The 24,707-nt window shown below is 35.5% G+C and overlaps 3 protein-coding genes across 15 annotated transcripts in view; 1 reads left to right on the top strand and 2 right to left on the bottom strand.

Moving 5' to 3' along the window:
• LOC123674263 (potassium channel subfamily T member 2) overlaps nucleotides 1-24,707 on the top strand; it is a 777,909-nt gene that overhangs the window by 164,319 nt on the left and 588,883 nt on the right. The window lies entirely within an intron of this gene.
• LOC123674267 (probable RNA-binding protein 46) overlaps nucleotides 1-24,707 on the bottom strand; it is a 71,405-nt gene that overhangs the window by 23,932 nt on the left and 22,766 nt on the right. For all 5 annotated transcript variants that reach the window (XM_045609244.1, XM_045609245.1, XM_045609242.1 and 2 more), the window contains exons 3-5: nucleotides 16,633-16,726; nucleotides 6,373-6,460; nucleotides 6,230-6,286 (exon numbers count right to left, since the gene is read on the bottom strand). In XM_045609244.1, coding sequence (XP_045465200.1) covers nucleotides 6,230-6,286; nucleotides 6,373-6,460; nucleotides 16,633-16,726 — 239 coding nt within the window. The remainder of the gene's footprint in view (nucleotides 1-6,229; nucleotides 6,287-6,372; nucleotides 6,461-16,632; nucleotides 16,727-24,707) is intronic.
• Nucleotides 18,139-20,956, bottom strand: LOC123674265 (zinc finger MYM-type protein 1-like). Its single transcript, XM_045609238.1, has 2 exons — nucleotides 18,670-20,956; nucleotides 18,139-18,574 (listed from the first exon to the last, which is right to left on the bottom strand). The coding sequence occupies exons 1-2, from the start codon at nucleotides 20,537-20,539 to the stop codon at nucleotides 18,222-18,224; spliced, it is 2,223 nt and encodes a 740-aa protein (XP_045465194.1). The 5' UTR covers nucleotides 20,540-20,956; the 3' UTR covers nucleotides 18,139-18,221.

Raw genomic sequence — 24,707 nt, 5'->3', positions numbered from 1 at the left:
GTGGACGGGTGCAAGGATCGGTTCTCGGACCGCTCCTGTTCTTGCTCCACCCATCAGATCTTCCCAGATTGCTCGGCTCCAGATGCCTCCTGTTCGCTGACGATGCCAAATTTTACGACGATCCATCTCTGACGACTAACAAGCTGCAGACTGATTTGGATAGGATTGCTCGGTGGGCTGAAGAGTGGTTGTTGCCTCTCAACCTGGAGAATTGTTGCGTCATGCACATTGACAAGAATAACCCCTCACTTCCGTATGCGTTCAACGGCAACCTCTTGCCGTTGTCAGGAGCCATTGTGACCTTAGCGTGGTGGTTAATTGTGATTTAGATTGGCCAGGGCACATTACGATCATTTGCAATAGGGCCAAGATGACTGCCTATCTTATTAAGCGCTCTTTCCGTGGCTGCAATATCCAGACCGCCAAGTTGTTGTACACAACTTACGTGAGGCCAATTCTGGAATACGCGGGTCCAGCTTGGTGGGTCACCCTGAGATCCGACTCGCGCCTTCTGGAGTCCGTGCAGAGAGGGTGCACCAGAATTCCATTCCCAACCGTCACTGGACCTGACTACCGTATTAGGCTGAGACTATTTGGACTAACCAGCTTCGAGGATCGGCGTGCTAGGGGAGATCTGATAGTGGCCTTCCGAGCGATGCAAGGTTTCTTCGGTGTATATCTTTGGCACCTGTTCATTTTGAACCGGAATAACCTTCGAGGCCAAAAATTCAAACTTGCCAAGGCACCGTTCCGCACTACCTGTCGAATGAACTGTCCAACCGTTTTTTCGAAGCTTCCCGATGAAGTGGTGAATATGGGTTCAGTGAACGCGTTCAGAAACTCATACGATAGACTAACGCTGTGTCCTACGTGAGCGATTTATTGCGAGCGATGAGAGCAACGCGACCAAACGCGATTTATCAAACCTTGGAATATAATAGCGCTGTCCTACGTGCAGTCGTATCGGTCGTAAAACTGTTTCAGGCAAATTTCGCGCTCTGTCGGCGATCAAATTATTTGATATTTCCAAGCGGAATTCGCGCGAACTTCAGTAGTTCTTGTTGATGCAGGCACGTTTACTTCGACCGCTCTACAATGAATGATTTAAACGAAGTTTTAATACTGGCTGTTAGAAATTCCAGTATACTCTGGGACAAGACTGATAAAAGATATCATAATCGACTGTTGGTGGATAGAGAATGGAGTAGAATTGCCGATGAACTGGGGGAAACAAGTGAGATTGACAAATTAACTATAGTATTATATACACTGGGAGAAGTGTTTATTTGATATTATCGAAAATGCATTATAGTTAATGGATCATTTATTGGATCTATGGTCAAACAAATATTAGTTTCATGGAAATAAATAATTTATTTGAAATCCCACCAATAATCATCATTTATTATTCCACTTCATTTATTTACGCAAAACTTATATTACTAATGGTGAAGAAATATCCATTTGAAGGAAATAAATATAGTTGAGGTTAATATATCATTGAGTAATAATAAATAAACCTTATTTATATGTAATACGTAGGTATCCATGCAGATTGAAAAAAAATATTTCAATTCAGTAATGGTTTACGTATTTCTTAGATTTTTTTGATTGTTTCTATATAGTCAAATGTTGTAGGAACTGTGGAATAAATTTGGAGAAGTCCTTAATTGTTTATATAAGTGGTGAAACTCTCCAAAATTCATTCGTTCCAAAAATATTTAATTTGTTGGATTTCTCTTTCTTCCCATTTTTCTGCGTCTTACAATTAGCATTTTTGAAGCCACATTTTCACATATGAATAATTTACGTTTTCTTGACCACCTCATCATAACTGTTTCTCTACAAGCGTATGACAACGGACTGATCTTCCGCAATGCACAATCCCAACCCAACCATATTTATGTCGCGTCGTGTCGCGTTTGTAGATTTCAACGTAGGACAAAAAAAGTCGCGCTGCTCACATCGCTCGCGTAGTACATAAAATTGGCGTCGCTCGCGTCGTAACATTAGTCGCTCACGTAGGACATAGGGTAAGGTGAGGTGCTTTTGCGAGGACATTTTCTTTCCTTTCTTTTGTGTATACTTTCTTATTTCAGAATACTATTTATTTTCATATTTTTAATTGAGTGCATAGGTATTACCTACCACCACTCTCATCAATGTTTAATAATAAACCTTTTATGTCTTTTGATCGCGATCACTATAGCTACCTGATCGCCACCGCGTTTGTTAGGTCAACCCTAGTCAAACAGAAGACGTCCTGTCGCGGCGAACTCAAGTGGTCCACTGAGATAAGGGAACATAATTTCAACAGCATTCGAGTGCGTATAGAGGTAAAATGAGTGGGGAAGAGGAAGGTATGAAAACTCGACCAATCTGGAGCGGTTAATCTTTCAAATGACATAGGATAGTTACTTGAGAGGCTGATAATTGCACGTTTCAGTTGTCTAGACAGGAGTCAGGGAATCGATAAGGTTTTCGTTCTCGAAGGTCAGCTGAAGATGTCATTCGGCGAGACGTCGACAATATTTTAAAAAAAAACACGAGATACCTACCCGACGGGTTGACATAAAAGGGCATTCGATAACATGTGGCGACCAGTGGTGAAACGAAGGAGAAATTCACATTGGTTTCCCTTCATTTTCCCGTTTTATTTGGCCAGTCTAATCCGAGACGGACTGCGGTAATTCTGCCCGCCTTATTTTTTTCAGAGCCTCAATACCATCTCTGCGGGTTTCCCAAATTTTATGTTGTAGTAATTTCATTTAAGGGATTTTTTTTCGATAATATTTGATATCATTATTCAATATAGTTGCCTTCGAGGGCGATACAACGATTATTATAGCGCTGAAACTTGGCCTTTTTTGAGGTCTTCAGCCTCAAAAAAGGCCAAGTTTCAGCGCTTTAAATTCAAACGAGTAAAGTTTCGAGGTATAGAAGAGGAAAAACTCATTGGGGTTCTGAATATGGTGGATGCGGAAGCAATTCGAAGCATAATTTATGTGCAATTTCACCATCGTGAAACTGCATTTTTTTTTTCTTCAAATGGGGCTATTTTTCCGCGATTAAAAGCTCCAATAACGCTATTTCATAATCACTGTTAATGGTTTTTCCCGAGGTTTTTCCCTTTTCAAAATAATCGATGGAATATTAAACCAAGCACACCCCAAAATACTGAATATCATCAATTCGTTGTTGTTTTTGCTCAAATATTCATTCACGATTATGTGAATCATTATCAGAATCTAAGCTATCTCGACGAACATCACTTTAGGGTTTTCCAATATTATTTCGTGAACTTTTTTGATGTTTTCGTCGGTAACAGCACTAACAGCATCCTTGAGGTGTCCACCGCGTGCATCATCCTTGGTGTTCATTTTTCCTCGTTTAAACGTAGCAAACCACTTCTCAACGGTTGTCAAATTTATCGAGTCAAGCCCTGGCTTCAACAGAATTTTTCTGGTCAAAAAGCGATGTGATGCAAGAAATTCCTATTTATTCATTTTTTCGAACTAACGTAAGTTACCCCACTCAAAATGCTATATCTCACAAACTATTAGTCCAACAGCTTCAAATTGATACAAGTATCTTTCAAGGTTAGGGGGCATAATAGAAATCGATCTAATAACAGTACCGCCGTATACATATGTGTCAACATATGAACTTTTCAGCACACCTAAAAATGTGAAACACATATCAATCAGCAAAGTATTACTTTTCCTACCTAGACAGCAAAGTAAGGACTTTCTTGCCTAAGAGCAAAACGATTATTCTCAATGGAAATGGAACATTTCATGAGTTAAGCTAGGTAGACATAGGTAGTGCATTGCGTTCGATGATTTCACTCCTTTATCACGGGAACGAAATGACGTATATTCGTATCTCCAGAACCTATTTGGCAAATTTATGTTGTTTCTTCGTCGGCACAAAGGGATGCCGACCAGCCCTGATGACTGCACATGTCTTTCTGCGTCAATCTAGATATTTATGACTATGATGCGGCTCCTTTTTGATGGGAATTAACTTTGTCGGTATTCCTGCCTGTTGCTTATGACCGAATTGAATCTCATTTCAAATTTCTAAACATGTGATTTTTGTTGATCAATCGCAAAACGTTTTTGGCTCTATTTTCATAGGTCTTTTTTTATCCAAGGAATCTCGCTTTTTCGTTTTCTCTTGCCGTTAATATTTTCACAAAATTTTTTGGCTGAGAATATTTTTATAAAGGTAGGCTATATGCAGGGTATCCCGGGAAGAATGCGACAAATGAATGCATAAATGAAGGTCATCATGAAGGACTCGAATCAAGATCGCCGTTTGCTATATACAGGGTGATGTTAACCTTACAAGTGAAATTTCATAGTTCAATAGCTCTTTAACTAATCGATCGAATAATTCAAAATTTTCAATATTTCTGAAATCGCGAACGAATCAGATCCGTGTCAATGACCAGTGTTGAGACACGTAAATTAAATAAATAAATAATAAATAGATCCGGACTTTTTCTATTTTCGGAAATATTGGATCACCTTGTATGTGTTTTATGATTTTATCTCGAATTCGTTAGCACAAATAATTAATTCATAGAGAAAATTCAAAAATCATTATTGGCACTGTCATACAGGGTGATCAATAAACATTGCTTTATGAGCGGAATTTCATTGTGCGATAAACTTATCAGTAGAATTAAATTCGAAATTTGCAGATCGCAATTCCTGACGTCAAAAGAAATACTTTTTTCCTTCACCATTTTTTCCGAATCGGCTCGGTTGAAAAGATATGGGCTGTTGGAAATCCATAAAAAAATGTAATGTTTAGTTATATCTCGCAAATGAAATGGAATCGGACATGTACAAGAAAAGACTCACCCTGTATAGTTGGGCTTTACATTTCAGCTGACTAATGTCTGTCAGATTTTCAAACAATTTACTGATTTCCATCCTTTGAAGAAAAAGTAGAGAGTCATTTCTGAAAATCTGACCAGAACAAGGCAACTGAACAAATGTAGCAAATCTGAAGCAATTTTGTCCGAAGAAAAACGAAAGTGGAAGACTAACTTTCTTCAATTTTTTTTTAACGGAAATGTCAGGGGCAAAACTTCCCATGAGTGCAGCACAAAATCGAAATACAGATGTGCTGGGATGAGTTTTTTTTAACTTTTGAGTATTCCTGTGAAACCCAGAAAATTTATGACATATGTGCTGGCCTGGCTTTTAATTGAATTTTGTGATATTTAGTACAAGTACACAAGTAAACATTTATTTCATCCGTTTAAACCCAATAAACATATTTTGGGAGATATTTTCAAAGTAGTATGTAACGAAAAAAAATGTTACAAAGTATCACAAACCTAGTACAGCACAATTCAGTAAAAGAAAATCGAAAATAACCCATGTCTTCTTCCACTATGGTCGCTCAAAGACCACGAAACACGTTGAATATCTAACATGTTTGATATCCCATTTTACGTTCGTGCCGCCTTCTAAACCATCCGTTTAGAGAATAGTTTCACAACTCCTCCGTTGACACGAGTCGATCTCCACACATAACTAACCTCGCTTGTGCTTCACTACCCGTGTCAACTAGGATAAATCGTTCATTTCGTGAATATTCGCTCGACTCTTCCGTTGAAACGGGTCGTTTTCTATGTATTCTTGAACCACAGCTGTGATCCACTAGCCATGTCAACCTAGCTTTATATTATTATGGACATATACATACATTTCCATAGCAACCATTCCAACAATTGCAATTTCTATCGAATTTTGTTTTAATTTATCACTACAGGAGTATTTAAAAGATTGTGGAAAATTGTTGTAATAATTCGCAAATACAATATCCCACATATATTATTGTAAACAATCGCAGAAAAAATTATATGTTCAACTCGGCAGCAAAGTAGACTTAGCTGGACTATCGGCCGCGGCAGTGAATCTACTATGTTCCCGCCTAGTAAAACAAATAACTATTTCAATTCATTGATCTACTTTTAAGATGGTATCATTCGCTATTTTGATGTCGGCAAGATATGTACTTTGTTAGACCTTTGGCCCAGCAACATGTAAACGAGACCGTCCTGAAAACAAATAGGGTAAGTCATCACGAACGGTGAATTGTGCAATTTAATTTAAATTTTAATTAATAATAATTGAAATTTTGATCAATATTTAGGGAAATGGTGCAGCAACTGGCCATAATAGTCGTATATGAATGTTTGATTTATTACCTGTGATAGGGGTTCTTGTTTCTTTGTGACACTACGTTTAATGGATCCTTCCGAGGACTGAAATGAAAAAAAAGTGTAACTTTTTGCATACATTAATATTTCCACCTATAACAAAGTTGTTCATGTAAATAAGAAATTCTTACCGATTGCTGACTATCGTTGGATGAAGTTTCAGAGAGTAAAGTATTAATGTATTGTTGATAATGGCGACGCATTCTAGGTGGCAGAGACCTGAAAACATAGAAAATCAATATTAATTCTGCAAATTTCGTGATCCTCCAATGAATTTTTCGATCATTTCAAAAATATATAACATTCTATGCTTGTATGAATATAAATAATAGAAAATGGTCAAAAACCTTCTTTCATCTAAGAGTCTCAATATTTTCTCAACTATTGTAGGCACAGAAAAAAAGACAAGAACAGTCTCCTTCCGCCAATCGACAGTTGAAACCAAGAAATATTGAGACTCTTAGATGAAAAACTCGAAAACAAAAGTAGTGGCCAAAAATTACTACCCTGCATATTACATAGTTCCTCAGAAAAAAGAATTAGAATGACGTATCAGATTGCGTCTATCTCCTCGGGTATAAGGTGTATTGCTAAAACATCGAAATTCGCCCACCCTGTACATGTTTCGCTCTCTTATAAGCACGTGTGATTATCATCAGCTACGCTGATCGATTGCAGGTAAATGAGCTTCCTTTGAGCCTACAAAAATCTACCAGAGCACCAGTAAGACCTCTCATTTTTAGATTATCCAATCCTATTACCAAGTTGAGAAGTTTCGGTTCAAGAAGATCTGTGAATGTTTCAAGTTTGAGCAAAATAATTTCAGTTCATCATTTATTCTGTATGCTTGATTTGCAATACTGAACCACTACATCGATGTGTGCCAATCTGTCTATCTAATCATTTCTTAAGAATCGTGAAGCGTGCATCATCGAGTATTCACATAGAAATATCTGATTCAATATTTTATTACCTCTTCTTAGGACCATGCAATAAAGAAAGTTATTGATTTGAAAACAGGTATCGTTGAGAGAAATTTGCATGCCACCTACGTATAGTGTAATCCAAAGAACGACGAAAATGCCGAGCTCAAAAAGGAACTTATGAAATGAGTATATTATGATTATATCATGGCGATTTCTTCTAATACTCTTTCCGAACTTTCATTGTCACATGGTCACCTTTAACAAGTCTTGTCTGCCATGTCTAATGTGGTGATCATACACTGTTACATTATCATCATTTTCAAGTGTAGGCAAATCCTTATTACAATTCATATATTGCAATTTGATTGATAGTTAATATTAAATGGATTAATGTATCTTTTTTGCAATTGTTTATGAATATTTATGCCTAGCTCAGTATTCAGCAATTTGTCAGAGATATTTAGTTTTTTGGCACTCAAATATTCATAGTAATAGTAAAAGTAAGAGGCCCATTCCTATAATTCAACAAAGCACTACGAACACTTTCTCTTCCTCCTACTTTAAGAATATTTGTCTCAATTGATCTTTTCAGCTTAACCGTGGAAATTGTGGACTCCTTAAAAGCAGGTTTCAGATTCCTGGACATTAGCTAATTTTAGCTTAACTTCTCAACTTCACTATTGATCGGTACATTATCTGCATCCATAATGGTTTAGTAGACCAAAGTTTACAAATAGAGGTTTTTATCGCTTATGGATGCAACAAGGAGCTATTGGATGTATTTCTTATCAGTAATACTAAAATCAAATACCACCAAATAGCTTTGGTTATCATAAGTGAATATATCACTATCCACACGTTTCCATAGTATTTGCTGTACTGGAAACAATAACAGTGATTGTTTAGGATTTTAACATTCAAATTTTTCGCAAGTCTCACAAGATTTTAAAGAATAATTTGTTACAATAACATTTTTCAAGTTTGTTTGGATATGGAATTCGATTGATGGGAAATGAAACTTAATAATAACCTCATCATGTGTCAATTTGAAAGTTGTTTTTCGTACTTGGACTACTTCGAATTGGAATATTTAAATTAATTAGGGCTGAAATTAGTGAAGTGTCCATGGTTTGTTTTGTGGAGCTACTGAAATGTAGTTGGAATAATTATTTTGTTTCTACTTAATTCAGTAAATGTAAGAACATCTCAATTCAAATAAGAAAATTGCATAACCTGTTTTTTAATTGGGCATGTCTTCCTTTCCGAATATGTAGTTTTTTTTCAGGTTGCAAATATTCTGGATTCAAGAGAAACCGCAGTTTGCTATGACCTTATAACGAGTTGTTAGTAATTCTATCAAATCCAGACGCACTTGAATTGTTCAGGTATGGAATCATGCTAGCGACCAGAGTAGAACCAATAGGAGACAAATAGAATTCAAAATGGCGGTTACTTGTAGTAAATGCTCTAAAACAATTAGTAGAAATGATGAGTCTATTACTTGCTCTGCTAATAGTTCTCATATATATCATGTTGAATGTGTCAAAGTATCCAAGGAAAGTGTGGTTCAGAGTGAAAAACAAGGCGTTCTGAAAGAATGGAACTGTAACTTCTGTTCCGCTAACATAACCTCACATTCGAATAATTTGGATCCAAACCAATCATTATTTCTATCTTTGATCGGGGAGGAGATGAAGAAGGGAATGGAAACTTTTCTTCATCCGATTCTTGAATCAATGAGGGCTGAAATAAATAATTTGAAGAGGGAGATTTCTGCCCTTACTACTGAAAACAAGGAACTGCATACTTTGCTCCATGGTTATTTGAAGGGTTCACAACAAACACATAAAGTGAAACATGGAACAAAAATTGGTTCAACTCACCCTACTGTAACACATAATAAAGAAAAATCATCTAACAGCGACATGGAGATACAGAACGAGTGTACTGAAGAAAAAAAGGCTAAATCTACTTCAAATCAAAAAAGTGTCTCGAGTGTATTATCCCAACTTATTCCGACTACATCTGCTGACGAAGAATTCAAGTTGGTCGAAAGCAGAAAGTCAACTCGACGCTCAACTAAAAGAATTATTGGAATAGGGAAAGGTGAAAAAATAACAATAAAGAGTGCGCCAAAATATGGTCATCTACATGTATGTAAGTTACATCCAACTTTGAAAACTGAAGATTTGACTACCTATCTGAAAATAAATGGTTTTGAAGATATTAAGTGCGAAAAGCTAGAATCCAATAGACCGGAAGAATATTCGTCGTTCAAGATCTCTGTGCAGGAGGGTGACTTTGAAAAAATTAAAAACCCTGAAATTTGGCCGGAAGGTACATGTATAAATAATTTTTTATTTCGACTCGCTCGCCGAAATGTGAAAATTTAAATACTAAAGATTGTATTCTAGTCCATCAAAATGTCCAATCTATAGGTAACTGTCTGAACAGACTTGAAGTGTTTATAAACAATATTCGCGCAGACTTCGTGGCTGTCACGGAACATTGGAAGAGTGGAGATGAACTACCGGCATATGTCATTGAAGGATGGAAATTGGTGTCTTATTTCTGTCGTCCAAGTGGGTGCCACGGAGGCAGCGCAATTTACTGTAGGTCTAATATTTCTTGTAAACAGCGAACTGATTTAACCTCACTTAGTGTTATTCGATGTTTTGAATGCTCCGCAGTGGAGGTTCAGTTAGGATCGTCAAAGTACGTAATAGTATGTATTTACCACCCGCCAACAGGAAATGATGAACTATTTTTTGAAAAGCTATATAAACTTCTAAATATACTAACACTTGAGGGAAAAAATTATATTTTAGCTGGAGATTATAATATTGATTTGCTTTCACAAACGAAAGAAAGTAGAACGTTTGTTTCACTAATAGAAGGATTTGATGCTAGATTTACTTTAAATAAACCGACTCGCATTACATCAACCTCATCCACTTGTATTGACAACATAATAACTAACCTGGAAAGCGGAGAATCAACTATAATTCCATCCCATCTTTCTGATCACACTGCTCAGAAGTTCTCTTTTCGTTGCTCATCTGAGAGAGTGGTCAGGGGAAAGAAACGTATGCGACTGATAAATGACCAAACAGTCGCTGATTTCTTGACATCGTTAGCAACTATAGATTGGTGTGATGTAATAGACCCGGGCATTTCTGCTGATCGACAGTGGGATCAGTTTTTCGCGGCTTATAGAGCTCATTTTGAGCAAGCTTTTCCGGTATTTTGGTCCAGAAGAAGTGAAGGCAAGTCGAGAAATTTCAATGCAGAATCTGCTGAATTGAGGGAATTGAAAAACCATCTGGACATTCTTTACACTATTTCTCATCATAAAAGTGAATATATGGATCTTTACAAAATAACAAAAACTAAATATGAAACACTCTTAAAAAAACTGAAACAAGAACATTTTCACAAAATTTTAACTAACTCGCATAACAAACCAAAGAAAGTATGGGAAATAGTCAATAACATGACCGGTAGGGATAATAAAAACCACAATCAAATAACAACAAAAAATCCTCAGCATCTAGCTGAAGATTTCAACGAATACTTCATCAATGTAGCCAAAAAATTAATTCAAAATTCCCAAACTAAGAAAAAATTTCAACCCTCTGAAAACAGAGGAAACGTTAAATCGTTTTTCGTATTTAATGTGACTGATGATGAAGTTATTAATACTGTCAAAAGAATGAAAAATAAAACTTCATTTGGCTATGATGAGATACCTATGACAGTTATCAAAAGGTCAATTCATTTGATAGCCAAACCACTGTCTGAAATTATATATGCTTGTTTCACGCAGGGAATATTTCCAGAGTCTTTGAAGACTTCAATAGTGAAACCTGTTTATAAGAAAGGAGATGTCAACAATATTGGAAATTACAGACCTATCAGTCTTCTGAGCGCATTCTCAAAAATATTCGAGAAAATACTATCAGTGAGATTAATTAAGTTTCTTCGCAAATATAATATCTTTGCGAGTAATCAACACGGTTTTTTGAAAGGGAAGAACACAGAGACCGCAATATTTGAAATGGTTGATGAAATAATTTCGGAATTAGAGAATGGAAATCCTTCAATTGGTCTGTTCTTGGATCTCAGTAAGGCATTTGACTGCGTTAGCCATGACTTGCTGCTGGAGAAGCTGTTCCACTGTGGGATCAGAGACAATCAACTGGAACTGATCCGGAGCTTTCTGAGAGGCAGGATTCAGAAGGTAAAAATTGAGCTGAATGGGGAAGACTATTTCTCGGCTGATCGGATTGTGGAGATGGGGGTACCCCAGGGAAGTATTCTTGGTCCCCTACTATTTCTTCTATACATAAATGACCTTCCTGATTGTGTCCAAAACTGTCTGCTTCTGATGTTTGTGGATGACACAAACATCATAGTGTCTAGAAAACTGTTAGATGACGCAGTTGATGACATCAAAGCTGAATATGAAAATTTTTCGAAATGGTGTGAGAATAACCGAATAATAGTAAACTCGGAGAAGACAGAGTGTGTTTTATTTACGACACATAATTCCAAACTGACGTTTCCTGATAGAGTATCCCTGGAAGGTGGCGGAAAGATGTTCCAGTCTTCAACCAACTTTCTCGGTGTAATCCTTGATAGCCATATAAGCTGGAGCTCTCAGGTGTTAAACGTGAGAAAAAGATTGAACTCGGTAATATATACAATGAGAGTATTGTCGAGGAGAGTAGATTCTTCCTTTCTCAGGGTGGTCTACTTTGCCAACTTTCAGTCTCTCCTACAATACGGCTTAATGATATGGGGTAATGCTTCTGATGCATCTGATAAATTTTTTGTACAGAAATCGGCAATACGTATTATGAATAACATGAAATACAGATATTCCTGCCGTGGTGTTTTTCGGAGGAATGGAATACTAACATTGACGGGGCTATACGTGAAAAAGTGCCTACTCTTCTTCCGGCAGCAAAGTTCTTATTTCGAAAAATTCAGAAATACTAATAGTACAAGGAAAATGATTCCCTTTCATTTTCCCCAACACTCTTTAACTTTGACTGAGAAGAATGTCAAATATATGTGCCTGAAATTGTATAACTCTTTACCAAGAAAGATTCAACAAATCGATAATTTCAAAAATTTTAAAAGAGAAATATCAAACTTTCTAATTGAAACTGAACCTTATAATGTTCAAGAATATTTAGATCACTGTAAGTGTAAAGGATTAGTATAGCTGATTTATATTAACTTGTATTCTATTTTTTGTTATTATGACATGTTCTTCTTCATGTATTGTACATTGATTTGGGAATAAATTATTTGATTTGAATAATGAGGGGTCCTGTTGAATCAACGACTCTTGATATTCCAATTCGATATCATTATAAGATTCTGAAATGCGCACTGAAATTTTCGACCTTTTCCTGATCCGATAAAATATACTATACCCATTGAACATCCCAATGGCCTCGGGTAATTAGATTTTACATTGTTATTGATTATTTGCCAAATCTTGTTGGCCATCTTTTGCCAAAACTGTAGCTCTGTAACTTTCTGCGATATATTTGCTAGGTTGACAAATATAAACTTTTTTCTTTCATTCTAAGTCACGGGGTATCTTAAGTGTTCTGATCCCATTCATTAAATACGACTCAATAATGAAAGAAAATGCCAGCTCAGTACTTTTAAGAAAACATGAAAGAAAAGGAACACACATCCAAGCTTGTGCTGGATGATTGAATTACTCTAGTGAAAACATTGAACATTTGAACTCTGAAGCTGTTTCTGTTTTTTGTACCAAGAAGGTGGACACTGGAGCAGATCCAGGCCTTTATAGTAGAAATATATCAGGATCATTTCAAGTAGACGTTCCTTGTAGGTAGTTTTCTAGGCGTAACGATGCATCCTAATCTCAATTTGAAGTCAATAGTTGCCGACAAAGAAAAAAACGAATCTTCAATAGAAGTTACGTATACAGGGTGTGGCGTAATTAATGGATAATACTGTACTGGCGAATAGGGGAGGCCATGGCCGACCAGAAAATGTAAAGTTAAGTAAAAATATCATAATTTTTGAGATATCGGACAATTTCATTTTTTTCTAAAAAGTGCACCTTTACTCACTAAATTCATTGCTGTGATCACAAATCTTGTTATTTCTTTGGGCATTGTTTTTATTTTTACTCTCAAATACTATGAGATAAACTACCAAATTCCTACCATCTTGCTTAATTAAGAGAAAAAAAGTATGATAATCCTCATGTTTGCACTTTTTAGAAAAAAATGAAATTTTCCAATATCTCAAAAACTATGATATTTTCAAGGAACTAACTTTACATTATCTGGTCGGCTATGACCTCCCCTATTCGCCAGTACAGGATTATCCATTAATTACGCTACACCCTGTATATAATTATTTCCTCAACAGAAAATCCTATCAACTCAGCAAAACCTTGAACAAGCCTGTTTCAAAAGTTATCACAAGCTTAATCTACCTTTGATACTCTGAATCAATGTGTGACATATTTTCAGTACCAAATTGATCGTCTCGATTGTCTCTTATAGCAATTTATGCATTCAATAATATTGAGGATCATATAATACATGAGAAAAACATTTTTTCATTTGAATTCCTGGATTTCTGTCTTTGAAATTTATATATGGAGTTGAAGGATCAATGTGGTATAGCACAATGTCTACCAATTTATAGTCGTATGTAAATTGGTACACAATGTGCTATGCCATAGCATATTTTCTGAAACAGCTTCATACCAATTTCTGAGATACCATAAAAAACTTTTCGTATCGGAGAACTGTGAATTGTTATTGATCAAATATTCAGCTTTGCTATCTTCACAGAATTCATTTTATGATTCGACTTCATGTATATCAATTCGATTGAACCTTACAGACGTTAAATTTTTATGTAGATTCCTTCAGAGGCGGCTCGTTTTGAAAAGAGCAGTGCTCATTTCATTTTGTCCAGGATAATTTAATAAATATGTTATCAAACATTCCAAATTCTTCATCAATCTAAGTCGAAAGCTGATTGTATAGCGGAGACATTGTCGAATGAATTACTCAATGGTATGACGGCGCTTTCGTGATGATGGCAAGTAAAGTGACGTACAATTTAACAAAAAAAAAAAAAGAAGAGGGAAACACTCGTCACCCCATGATTATACATGCACGATCATATTTTTTTTATATATTTTGCCATAATTTTTAATGGTTTGAAAGAAGCTATCAACAAGAAACTTTGCAAGAGGTTTGGAATTGATATATGCCGGCCAAATCTAACACAATCGGATCTGTATTGAGGGAAATAATAAGTATTTTTCCAATATTTCTTTGGTTTCTTCTGATGATATAATCTTGAAATTTTCGACGGAGCTCTAAATGATTATTTCACATAAATATTCGAAATCTTAAGAGGGATTACCACCATGTGGCTTTCCGCCAATCAGTCGAACATTAGGCAGGTATCCTGGTATCCATTCATTCCCCCTGGCGCTCCTGCGAAGACCAAACTTTCTTCTTCTAGTGTCATGACCGTTGCGATCGTTGACTATGATGATGATGTTAAAATCGAAAGTAGATTAGCTATCATCACTTTATCCACTGCAGCGCGAAACAGTTGTGCTGTTGATTTGCCGAACCACGCTCTAAGATTTTTCAGCCACGAAGTTGTTCTCCTACCTACGCTTCTTTTCCCCATTATTTTTCCTTGGATAATGAAATGAAGCAAGCCATATTTTTCTGGATGTCTCATAATGTGCCCGAAATATTCAAGTTTACGGCTTTTTATGGTGTTGATCAGTTCAGTCTGTTTATTGAGTCGTCGTTAAAAACAACAAACTTTGTATGGTGTATTTTCTTTCTCTTTACGAAGCATAGAAGTAGAGGGAAGAACTGTACGGCGGTTGATTAATTTTCATACAAAATTCTAGTATTACCTCTTCTGTAATGATTTTTTGTAGGTTTTTCCACGAAGATTCCAAAATATATCATTGCTTTGTTCATTGAACATATCAATTCTTATGCGAAAACCGAAAAGTTACCAAAATATTTATTATTTGCAAATTCAAAATATTGTCATTCTACAATGTAGATTATTATGTAAGAGAAAAAAGTGAAAAACTAATAAAAATCGGTGGTTGTAAGAGTAAAAACCGATAGTTTCGTTTTGAACTGAACAGTAACGTGGTGGTATTCCCTCTTAACTTCGTTGGTTCAGTGCTTGCGAAAATATAGTATAATTCTATCAGATACTCTTCATATTTTCTATTATTTGGTATCAACAGATTTCACATCTGGCAACTGTCATTTTACATTTTAATATCATACAAATATTCATTTCAATCGAATATGTAGTTTTTAAATTATCATTAAAACAAAAATTCAATCCATGTAATATTTTACCCATTAATGAATTCAACCGAGGCATTGTGATCAGAACCTCCCTAGCAATTTCATAAGTGGACGGATTCTTCATGGGTGAGTCATTTGACGTATTCTGAGTAAATTATAGAACAATCTGTTCAAGGAACGACGTTTCGAAAAGAGCTCCTCCTACTGGATGATAATTGTAAGAGAACTGATATTCAGCAAAAAAATTAGGGGAGTTCATGTCAAGTCAAATCATGAACGGATTTTATATTGAAGCACCAATTTTAATTATAAAAAACTTTTTACATTCACAAAATAAGTATTAAACTTGAATTAAATTCCTCGTGAATATGTAAATGATGAAATCTTCTCCTATTTGAAGTTGAAAACTGAACATTTGTCAATACGTTATAAATTGTAAAGAATATTTTGCCAATTTTAGTATTCATGTTGGACAATAGACAATACTTTGAAAATTAATGAATGCAAACCTGCAATTTGTTATTTTGTACGTATGTATATATCATTGTAAGTCGTATCGATAGCCTCAGCTTCAGAAAGTATTAATTTCTTGCAACAAGGAAAATAGTAAAATGGACGTTTTATAGGAATTACGTAAGTATTTCTGTTGATTCCATCCTCTTTGGAAACTTACGAGTCGCTACTGAAATTCGCCGGCCATAAATTCTCAAATTGCGAACAACGTGAAATTTATGTTATCGTCCGTTCCTAACGCTCTTTTTACAATGTTTCTAGTTGTCGAACCGTTTCGAATTCCAGATTATTCAGATTGTGATTAACAACTTGTATAATTTGTTATTTTGGGTATAATCAATATTAGCTGGAAAGTTTTTACAGAATCCTATTTTTTCTCATGGAAATCTACATTCGAAAAAGTTATTCTTACCCTAGAAATGAAAATATAGTATATTTGCAACAAGTGGGGAAAGACCAACTCTTCTCGCGAGTGTGGAAAAAGACAAGAAAGAGAACTAGTTCGATACGTTCTATAGTTCACGCGTGTGAAGGCATTTGACAAGAATGAAAAAATGAGAAAGATAAAATATTGATAGTTACTTACAGACAAAAATGTGTAGGAGGCGATTCCAAACGTTGTTGCTTACTATACTCCCTAGGACGGGCCCATTCGACTTTTACATCTGGAAATGGAAGGGCTGAAAAATGAAAAATAATATCAAAGATTTCTTCCATAAAGTAATGTTATAATATTCAGCAGGGTGCCAATACGGTAAGGGTCCGGAATCTATCAGTCAGGTTAGAAATTTAGTTTCCTTTTATAAATTAGGTGTTGACATTTCCCCACAATATTTTGTAATACAAGATGTTATAGTTAACCCGTCTCTAGGATGGTAGAGAACTGAAAAATAATTGGGGTTTGTTCAATAAAAAATGTTCGTAACGTCATCCGTATTTAAGATCTGCGTTGAAAAAAAAAATATACCCATTTTTTAGGATTTTGCCAAAACTACTGGCAACATTGTAATGATATTTTGTACGAATATGTTTGAGAAGCTGATACATCATAAAAGGCGCTAGTTACACGGTTGATAACAAGTATTATTGAACATAACTTTTTCAAGGTTAGATTTATTAATCGAAATTTCAAGTGAACAAGGTAGGTACTTTTACTGAAAAATTTGATAGAATGTACCGTTTTCGGAATATTTTGATTGAAAAATTAGTAAAGAAATTCATTAATTTCGATGTTATTAGGTCCTTCAATCAATTCACTTCAATATATTAAAATTGAATTTATTTTCCCAAAATCGATTTTAATTTTATGAAACTTCGAAAAACCTTGAGTTCATTTATTCTATGCTGTATAAAATTCAATATTTCATAAAAAAAATAACATTTACATTTTTTTAGTACACCCTGTGCATTCCCAAGCATTTTGAGATTGTAGCTCTGATAGAGCCCAATGATACTGTGTCGAAAAAACTTAAACTTATTTATTTAGCGTTTGGTTATCTATACACATAAAAAACCAAAACACAAGTAGGAATAACAACTCATCAAGTCACAAACAAAAATTTCAGCGCTTAACCGTAATCGCGTCAATGATGGAACACCCTGTATATTCAGCACAAGAACATTCAACAAAAAGAAGTGTTGTTATATCCTAAATCTATTCACGAACTAATTTCCATATTTATTGGATATCAGGATCGATTCAACGAGGGAATGATTCCACTTCAGAGTCTACCGAAGGTATCTATCGGTGTGCGCGTGTATAATAATTGTAAAAATCTTAAATTCTACAATTCTTATCTGATTTCAATGAACTTTAGTATGGATATTCAGTTTGGCAGTAAAATTGGTCCAATAACAAATTAGATTATTCCAGATAAAGACTTTGCGTTGAAATTCACTGACGTTAAAATCTTGGTATTTCCATAATCTCACGTTCTATCTACTTGTTCGATGTTAATACAGGGCCGTAGCTAGAAATGAATTTAAGGTAGGGCAATGAAGGTTACAGGTAGGGCAGAAGTAAAAAATTGTACTCGATGTGATCTGATGAATCAATTTTCATCGTACCTACTTTTGAGTGTATGGTAGTATGTATATATAAAAATATTTATTTCTTCAGTTTATATTATTTCTTTCAACATGTTGTGATTAATATAATGATGATAAAAAACTTCCTCAAAACAGCTGAATCCTTCGATTTGTCATATTATTAAATATGCGAAGGACTTCATTCAGATCAACAGACTGAGTCCTTCTCTTTTCAAAGGCCAGAAATACCATGCCTGCCATTCTTTCGTGACTCATTGACAGCCTCTGAGGTCTATTGATTGCAGTTAAGGTTGAAAAAGTAGATTCACAAACAGCAGTGCTACATCCTATGGTCGCCACAGATGCAAAGAGTTCATATGTATCTTTGAAAGCCTCTCGCTGTCTGTACAAAACTTGCACTATGTCTTCTGTTTTATCCTCACGACGACTCAAATAAGCTTTAACCACTGTAGCCTCTTCATTTGATGGAATTGTTATACCTGAAAAGTTAATTTAAATTGTGAATTGAATATGAATAAACAAGCGTAATATTTTAGAAGCAGCAACATCATTTTGTTAATTGCCTTACACTCACCTAAATTTTTCAAAGGTTCCATTTTGTTCACATCCAACTCATCGAGACTCGCTACAGAATTTAACAGATCATCGTTGTCTGAAAACCTTCTCTGTAATTCAGCAACTAGTATGTCCAATGTTTCGAAATACTCAGATTTAAATGGTTGATCTTCTTCATTTTGTTTCGTTGAGGAACAGGAAGAGTCAAACATCAAGTAGTCATCCATGCGATTAGATCTTCTGACTTGCCTTTTTTGGGTGTGAGTCCTATTTTCAGAATCAATGCTTGTCATAGATTTAGCTTCTTCCAAAATTTGATGATACATTTCATCTGTTCTCAATTTTGTGATTTCATTTTGGACGCAATTTATGATTATTAGGGCGTCTTTCAATCCTGCGCTTCGGGCTTGTAAACTTGCATCTGCAGGCTGAAGCATGGATAGTATTTTTTTGGCCACAACCATAGCCATTCGGAATTCCAAATTAAGCATAATTTTTTTGATGCCGACACTCTTGGCAACGTCGTCACCATTGAATCTGTCATTTTTCATTTTATCTAAAGTTAGCAAAATCTCTGAATAATTATCGTTTACAACTTTTGTAACCGCCAAGTGTCCTGACCAACGTTGTTCGAGTAATCTGCCAATTATTTTTCCACCATACATTGCAGCTATTTTTCCATGATGAAAGAACTCATGTAACATGATGCATTGATCAAAAAATAAACGGATGAAAGTCATTTCAGAGATAGTCCTGATAACTATTAAATGTAAGCGGTGGTTATAACAGTGGACATAAGGAATTTTTCGGCCCAATTGATTCTCTATTCTAGTCGCAACTCCTGAAACTTTTCCGCTCATAACACTTGCTCCATCATAGCATTGGCTTAGCATACGGGAGAGATCAATGCCATTTTTCGTAAGAGTGTTTAAAGTTAATTCGGTAAATGTTGCTGCATCAAGATGTTCAGTTGTTGTAACTGTCAGCAACGACTCATTGACGATTCCATCCTTAACGTAACGTATTGCTATAGCAATATTTTCACGATTATTCTTATCCCTCGTTCCATCTTCCATTAGAGTGAACCAATTCACGTCAGATTCCTTGATATCTTTGACAATGGAGTTCTGTACTACTTGAACCATTGCTTGAATTATTTGGTTTTGAATTTCCGGTGAATGATATGTCGCATTTTGTGGTATATGGCTGAAAGCCTCCTTCAAATTCGGATCTTTCATGCACGTGTATTCAAATAAATTCTGAAATAATCCTTGTTCTTTTTTTTCCTCCAAAACATAATTTCCTCGCAAAGCTAACTCGTTGACAACTAAAAATTGTATAACTTCAACAATTGATTTCATGTAATACCGGTTTTTTTCTAAAACTTCATGATTTATCAAAGTTTCGACACTGCTACCTGTAGATATTCTGCGTAGTTTGTCTTGCCACATCGCCATGGCTTGTGTATGAGGAATTGATTTCTCATGTTTTGGAAACCCAGTTCTTGTATCACTGGCATTTTTCCAGTTTCTGAATCCTGTGGAAGTATAAGAACTTTGTTTGCTTCCATGGGGTAAAAATTGTTGACAAGGATAGCAAAAAGCAGCATCTCTCTCGACCGAATACTGCAACCATTTATATCGCTTAAACCAATCCGCAACAAAGGCCCTATTATTTTCTTTGGGATATATATTTAAAATAATTTGTTTTATCGGTTCTCCGATTCGTGCAATATCCGAAGGAATACCATAGTTAATTCTATTTCTACCAACCTGTTTTGCCAAACTAGTTTCCATAGAACTAGGAGTGGGTTTTGAGCAATGGGGTTCATCGTGATGAATTCCCTCTTCAACTCTTCGTTTTTTGGTAAAGAAAGTCCTTATATCCATCGCTAAATGAGTCAATCAACACTTCACTTCACTTCAATAAACAAACAATTATTTCGCTAAACTCTATTTTGGGTTATATGGGGATCCCCCTACCAAGGGGCGTATATTCCAGTACAGGTCCCATACATACTTCAAATGCCATCTATGTGCGGAATCAAGAAAATAAGCACATGAGGTGCTTCTGAAAATACAGCGTGCTGTATATATACAATGACCACGGTGCACTCTATTGATGTAGTTCGCAATCTCTAACAACTCGTGATTAATTCAGAATTGATTTGCGAGTGATAATTTTTTCCTCACGTCACATAATGAAATTTCCTTTGAATATTATTTAAATTGTTACTATTTTTTAAGGTAGGGCATTGAAAATTAAAGGTAGGGCATTGCCCCATAATGCCCCCCCCTGGCTACGGCCCTGTGTTAATACATAATTGGTATGGATATCTAGCTCGGATATCAAGTGGTTCAATTCAAAATTTCAGCTCTTTCAGATATGCTATGAGACTTGTTCAGGTTCAAACATATACAGGGTGTTTCCTAAACATGCGGCAAAAATTCAGGGGGTTGTTCCTTGGACTATTTTAAGCATGTTTTGTCCTTGGATGATTTTTGAAAAACCTCTTTGTTTCGAAGATACAGGGCGAACAACATTTTTCATATTTTTAAAATTAATAATAGTTTAAATAAAAATGCGTACCGCACTGTGTTTACTAAGTAGGTACAATTTATTTTTAAATTTGTTTAACAACATTCCAATTACTAAAAACGGCCAGTTTTTTGACTAAAAATTGATAAGTGCAGATGGTTTATACCACTCCAGTAGAAAATGTGGAAGACTTGCGAAATCGGATCATTGCTGGGTGTAACTTAATAAGAAATGATCCTGGTGTTTTTGAAAGGGTTCGGCAGTCAATGAGGAGAAGATTGGATGCTTGTATGCTGGCTAGAGGTGGTCATTTTCAACAGTTTTTGTAGGTTGAGTTGAATTTTCATGTAATTTTTCATAATAAAATGTTATTATCTGAAATTTTGTTTCCCCTATATCTTCGAAACAAATAGGTTTTTCAAAAATCATCAAAGGACAAAATATTCTTAGAATAGTCCAAGGAACAACCCCCTGAATTTTTGCCGCATGTTTAGGAAACACCCTGTATAACGGAGAAATTTCATGTTTATTTAGCAATGAATTTGTTATGGGTATATGCGGGTTGGAATATTGAAGATTTCTAGTAAACTCAGCTCTTTGAGCACATGTTCCTCGAACAGTGCCATAACATTCCATTATGTTGTCTGCTTTTTTAGAATTTTACGTACAGAATATCGGAAAACAAAATACCCAATATTTCCGATGCAACTAGTCGGTTTAGGTTGTTATATATTCTTTATATGTAAACTTATCACTGGAACATTAATGCCTACCTCCATAACTAACTGAGCTTCAAATTATTCGCAAATAGAACTTATATGGATGAAATATTATAATATATCAAATTTCATGAAACATTGCTCTTGGCATTCCAGGTATTCACAAAATAATGTTAACTATTTTTCGCTTGTTTGGAAAATAGTTTCAAGTACAAAAATCTTGAATGAAACCTCAGCGACTCGGGATTTTTATTGAATTACTGTAAACTCAACTATTCACCAGCAAAATCATGCTCAAAGCCTCAAAATATCCCAATGGTGTAATCGAATGGAAGTGAACAAACTAAACCAAAACAATAACGATTTTTGTCAGTTGCGTCACGAAACTACCTAAAGGCGATTATGACCTAAACTGCCTGATTTACGTCCTCAGGGCAAGCAATCGGCCCGATATAAAGAACACCGCTTTTGTTCAATTTTCCACTCCTATCTGCAGATGATGCGGGAGTAGCAGATATAGACGAAAGGTTTATTAATAAGGAACTTCAAATAAATCACAAAAAGAACTAGGCTATTCTATTGAGATGAGAGATCAACTCAAATCTAAGGATAGATAAAGATGAAATGAAATGAGAAAATGAAGTCAAGTATCAAGGTGTAACATTAGATAATACATAGGCGTACCACTTTGCTACCGCCGTTTTTTCCTATACATTTATATTCAAAGTATTGTCCATCACTGGCCACTACTTTCCACCATATTTCGGGCAGCGTACGAATCTCGCTTTAAAAAAAAACTGGTCATCTTTTAAAGCGATCCACGAATCGAACCAATTTTTAATTCTTCATTAGACCGGAAGTGCTGGTCAGCCAGGCCGTGTGCCATTGATAACAACAAGTGATAGTTTAAACAATTCGTAATACACTACGCTCAGCTCAAATGCATTAATTTCGTTCGATAACGATCGTCTGTGATTGTTTCAGTCGGTTCTTACAACTGATAATACACTACGCTGAGGTGTCTCACCAAATACTGAGCATGACCTTGAAACCGTGAATATTCGGTTTGGAAGTCAACGTGGAAGCTTGGCCGGAATATCACCATGATTTTCGGCGCTAAGGATTATCGTAATGAAACCATTTGTCGTCTCCAATCACAATGCGATGCAGAAATCCTTTCCGTCTTTGCCTTGCAGGCAGCTGTTCACAAGCAAACAAACGCCATTCAACATCTTTCGGCTTCAACTCATACGGCACACAATTTCCTTGTTTCTGAATCATTCCCATGACTTTCAGGCGTTTTGAAATGGCTTGTTGCGTCACTCCCAGTTATCCTGCCAATTCTTGTTGCGTTATAGACGAGTTTTGATCATGTGATCCACCTATTCTGCATCTTCGAAAACCTTCTCTCTTCTACAGACCTGCTGATCTTCGACGTCAAAATCACCGTTCTTGAGGGGTTAAAACCACTCTCGGCACGTTTTTCAACTTATAGCGGCCTCGTCATAGGTATTTGAGAGCATTCGATTAGCCTCAGTCGCAGATTTCTTTATATTGAAGAAGAAAATCAAAACCTCCCGAAAAATCTGCCACGAATCTCGCAAATGACGAGAATTTGGCTGATAAGCCGACATATTCATTCGAAAATAATTTTATGATGCAGACACAAATCGATTAATATTTCCATGGCGTTTTGTTCACAAATACCTAGGCTTATCATATGAGATCTACGATCTATTTATTTCGACTCCCACTAACCGCTTCAGCCATCTATTTCAAAAAGGCGGAAGTTGTACATCAATAGGTAAAACCATATTTGATACGCAGTGGATGAAATTAACTCAGCAATGAGCAAACTGCACCCATCTATAGGAAGAAAGAGCCAAAAGAACAAAAATTCGAAAGACAAGTCTTCTTGATTTTTTTTGGTTCAATTATGAGATTAGCTTATATACCCAAAATCTTATCATATCTCCCGGTTTTTTTGGTCACGGGAGTATTGTCAAATTTTTATAATGGTTGCGAACAACTTTAAATCCCGCAAAATTTCATACCAATAAAATCTGTAATTTGAAATCATAAGAGAAAAATTTGTTAAAGTTACTGAAACACTGGTCAAATTTTTGCTTATTAACGAATTCATTAATTGTCCTGAAAATTTGTAGTTTTTGGATCTTTGGGTTCCATAGTTGTCAGGTTTTCGGCTGAACAGGACAGAATTGAAGTTAAGGTCAGATTCGATATCGATGAGTGGAATCTTACGTTAGAAACTATTTCCTGTTCAAAATTCCAGCATTACAGCTATTAATAATAATAATATAATAAGCCTTTATTCTCCAACAGGTTTACAACCAAATTACAGGAAAAAAAAATTGCAATTACAATAAAAAACACAACAACACATAGTCATACTCAATATGGATATACATAGAAAAAACCAAAAATTACAGAATTAAATCTAGGAACTACCTATCCAATTCTACATGAACTTGGAGTAATTTATAAAGAGGGTCAATGTTAACGTCGCATCTATGAGCTATCTTAATATAAGTACTACACAAGTAGTGAATTGGTGACCTCAAACTTAAATTTGTTTTTCCTGCTCTCAAATAAAAAAATAAATTTTTTCTGCTCTCTACACGTGGAACAAGTATTGGTAAATTCTCCAACAATGCTGGACAGTCTATCCTATTATTTATAAGTTTATAAATGAAACTCAATGCTAGCATTCTAGTTTCCAAACTTTTGCCCTCAAATCTATCAAGCAGCAACTCATGATCAAATCCAATAGGAGGATATT

Source organism: Harmonia axyridis, chromosome 2, assembly GCF_914767665.1.
Source record: "Harmonia axyridis chromosome 2, icHarAxyr1.1, whole genome shotgun sequence".
Classification (NCBI taxonomy): Eukaryota; Metazoa; Arthropoda; class Insecta; order Coleoptera; family Coccinellidae; genus Harmonia; species Harmonia axyridis.
This window is presented reverse-complemented; position numbering and strand designations above follow the sequence as displayed.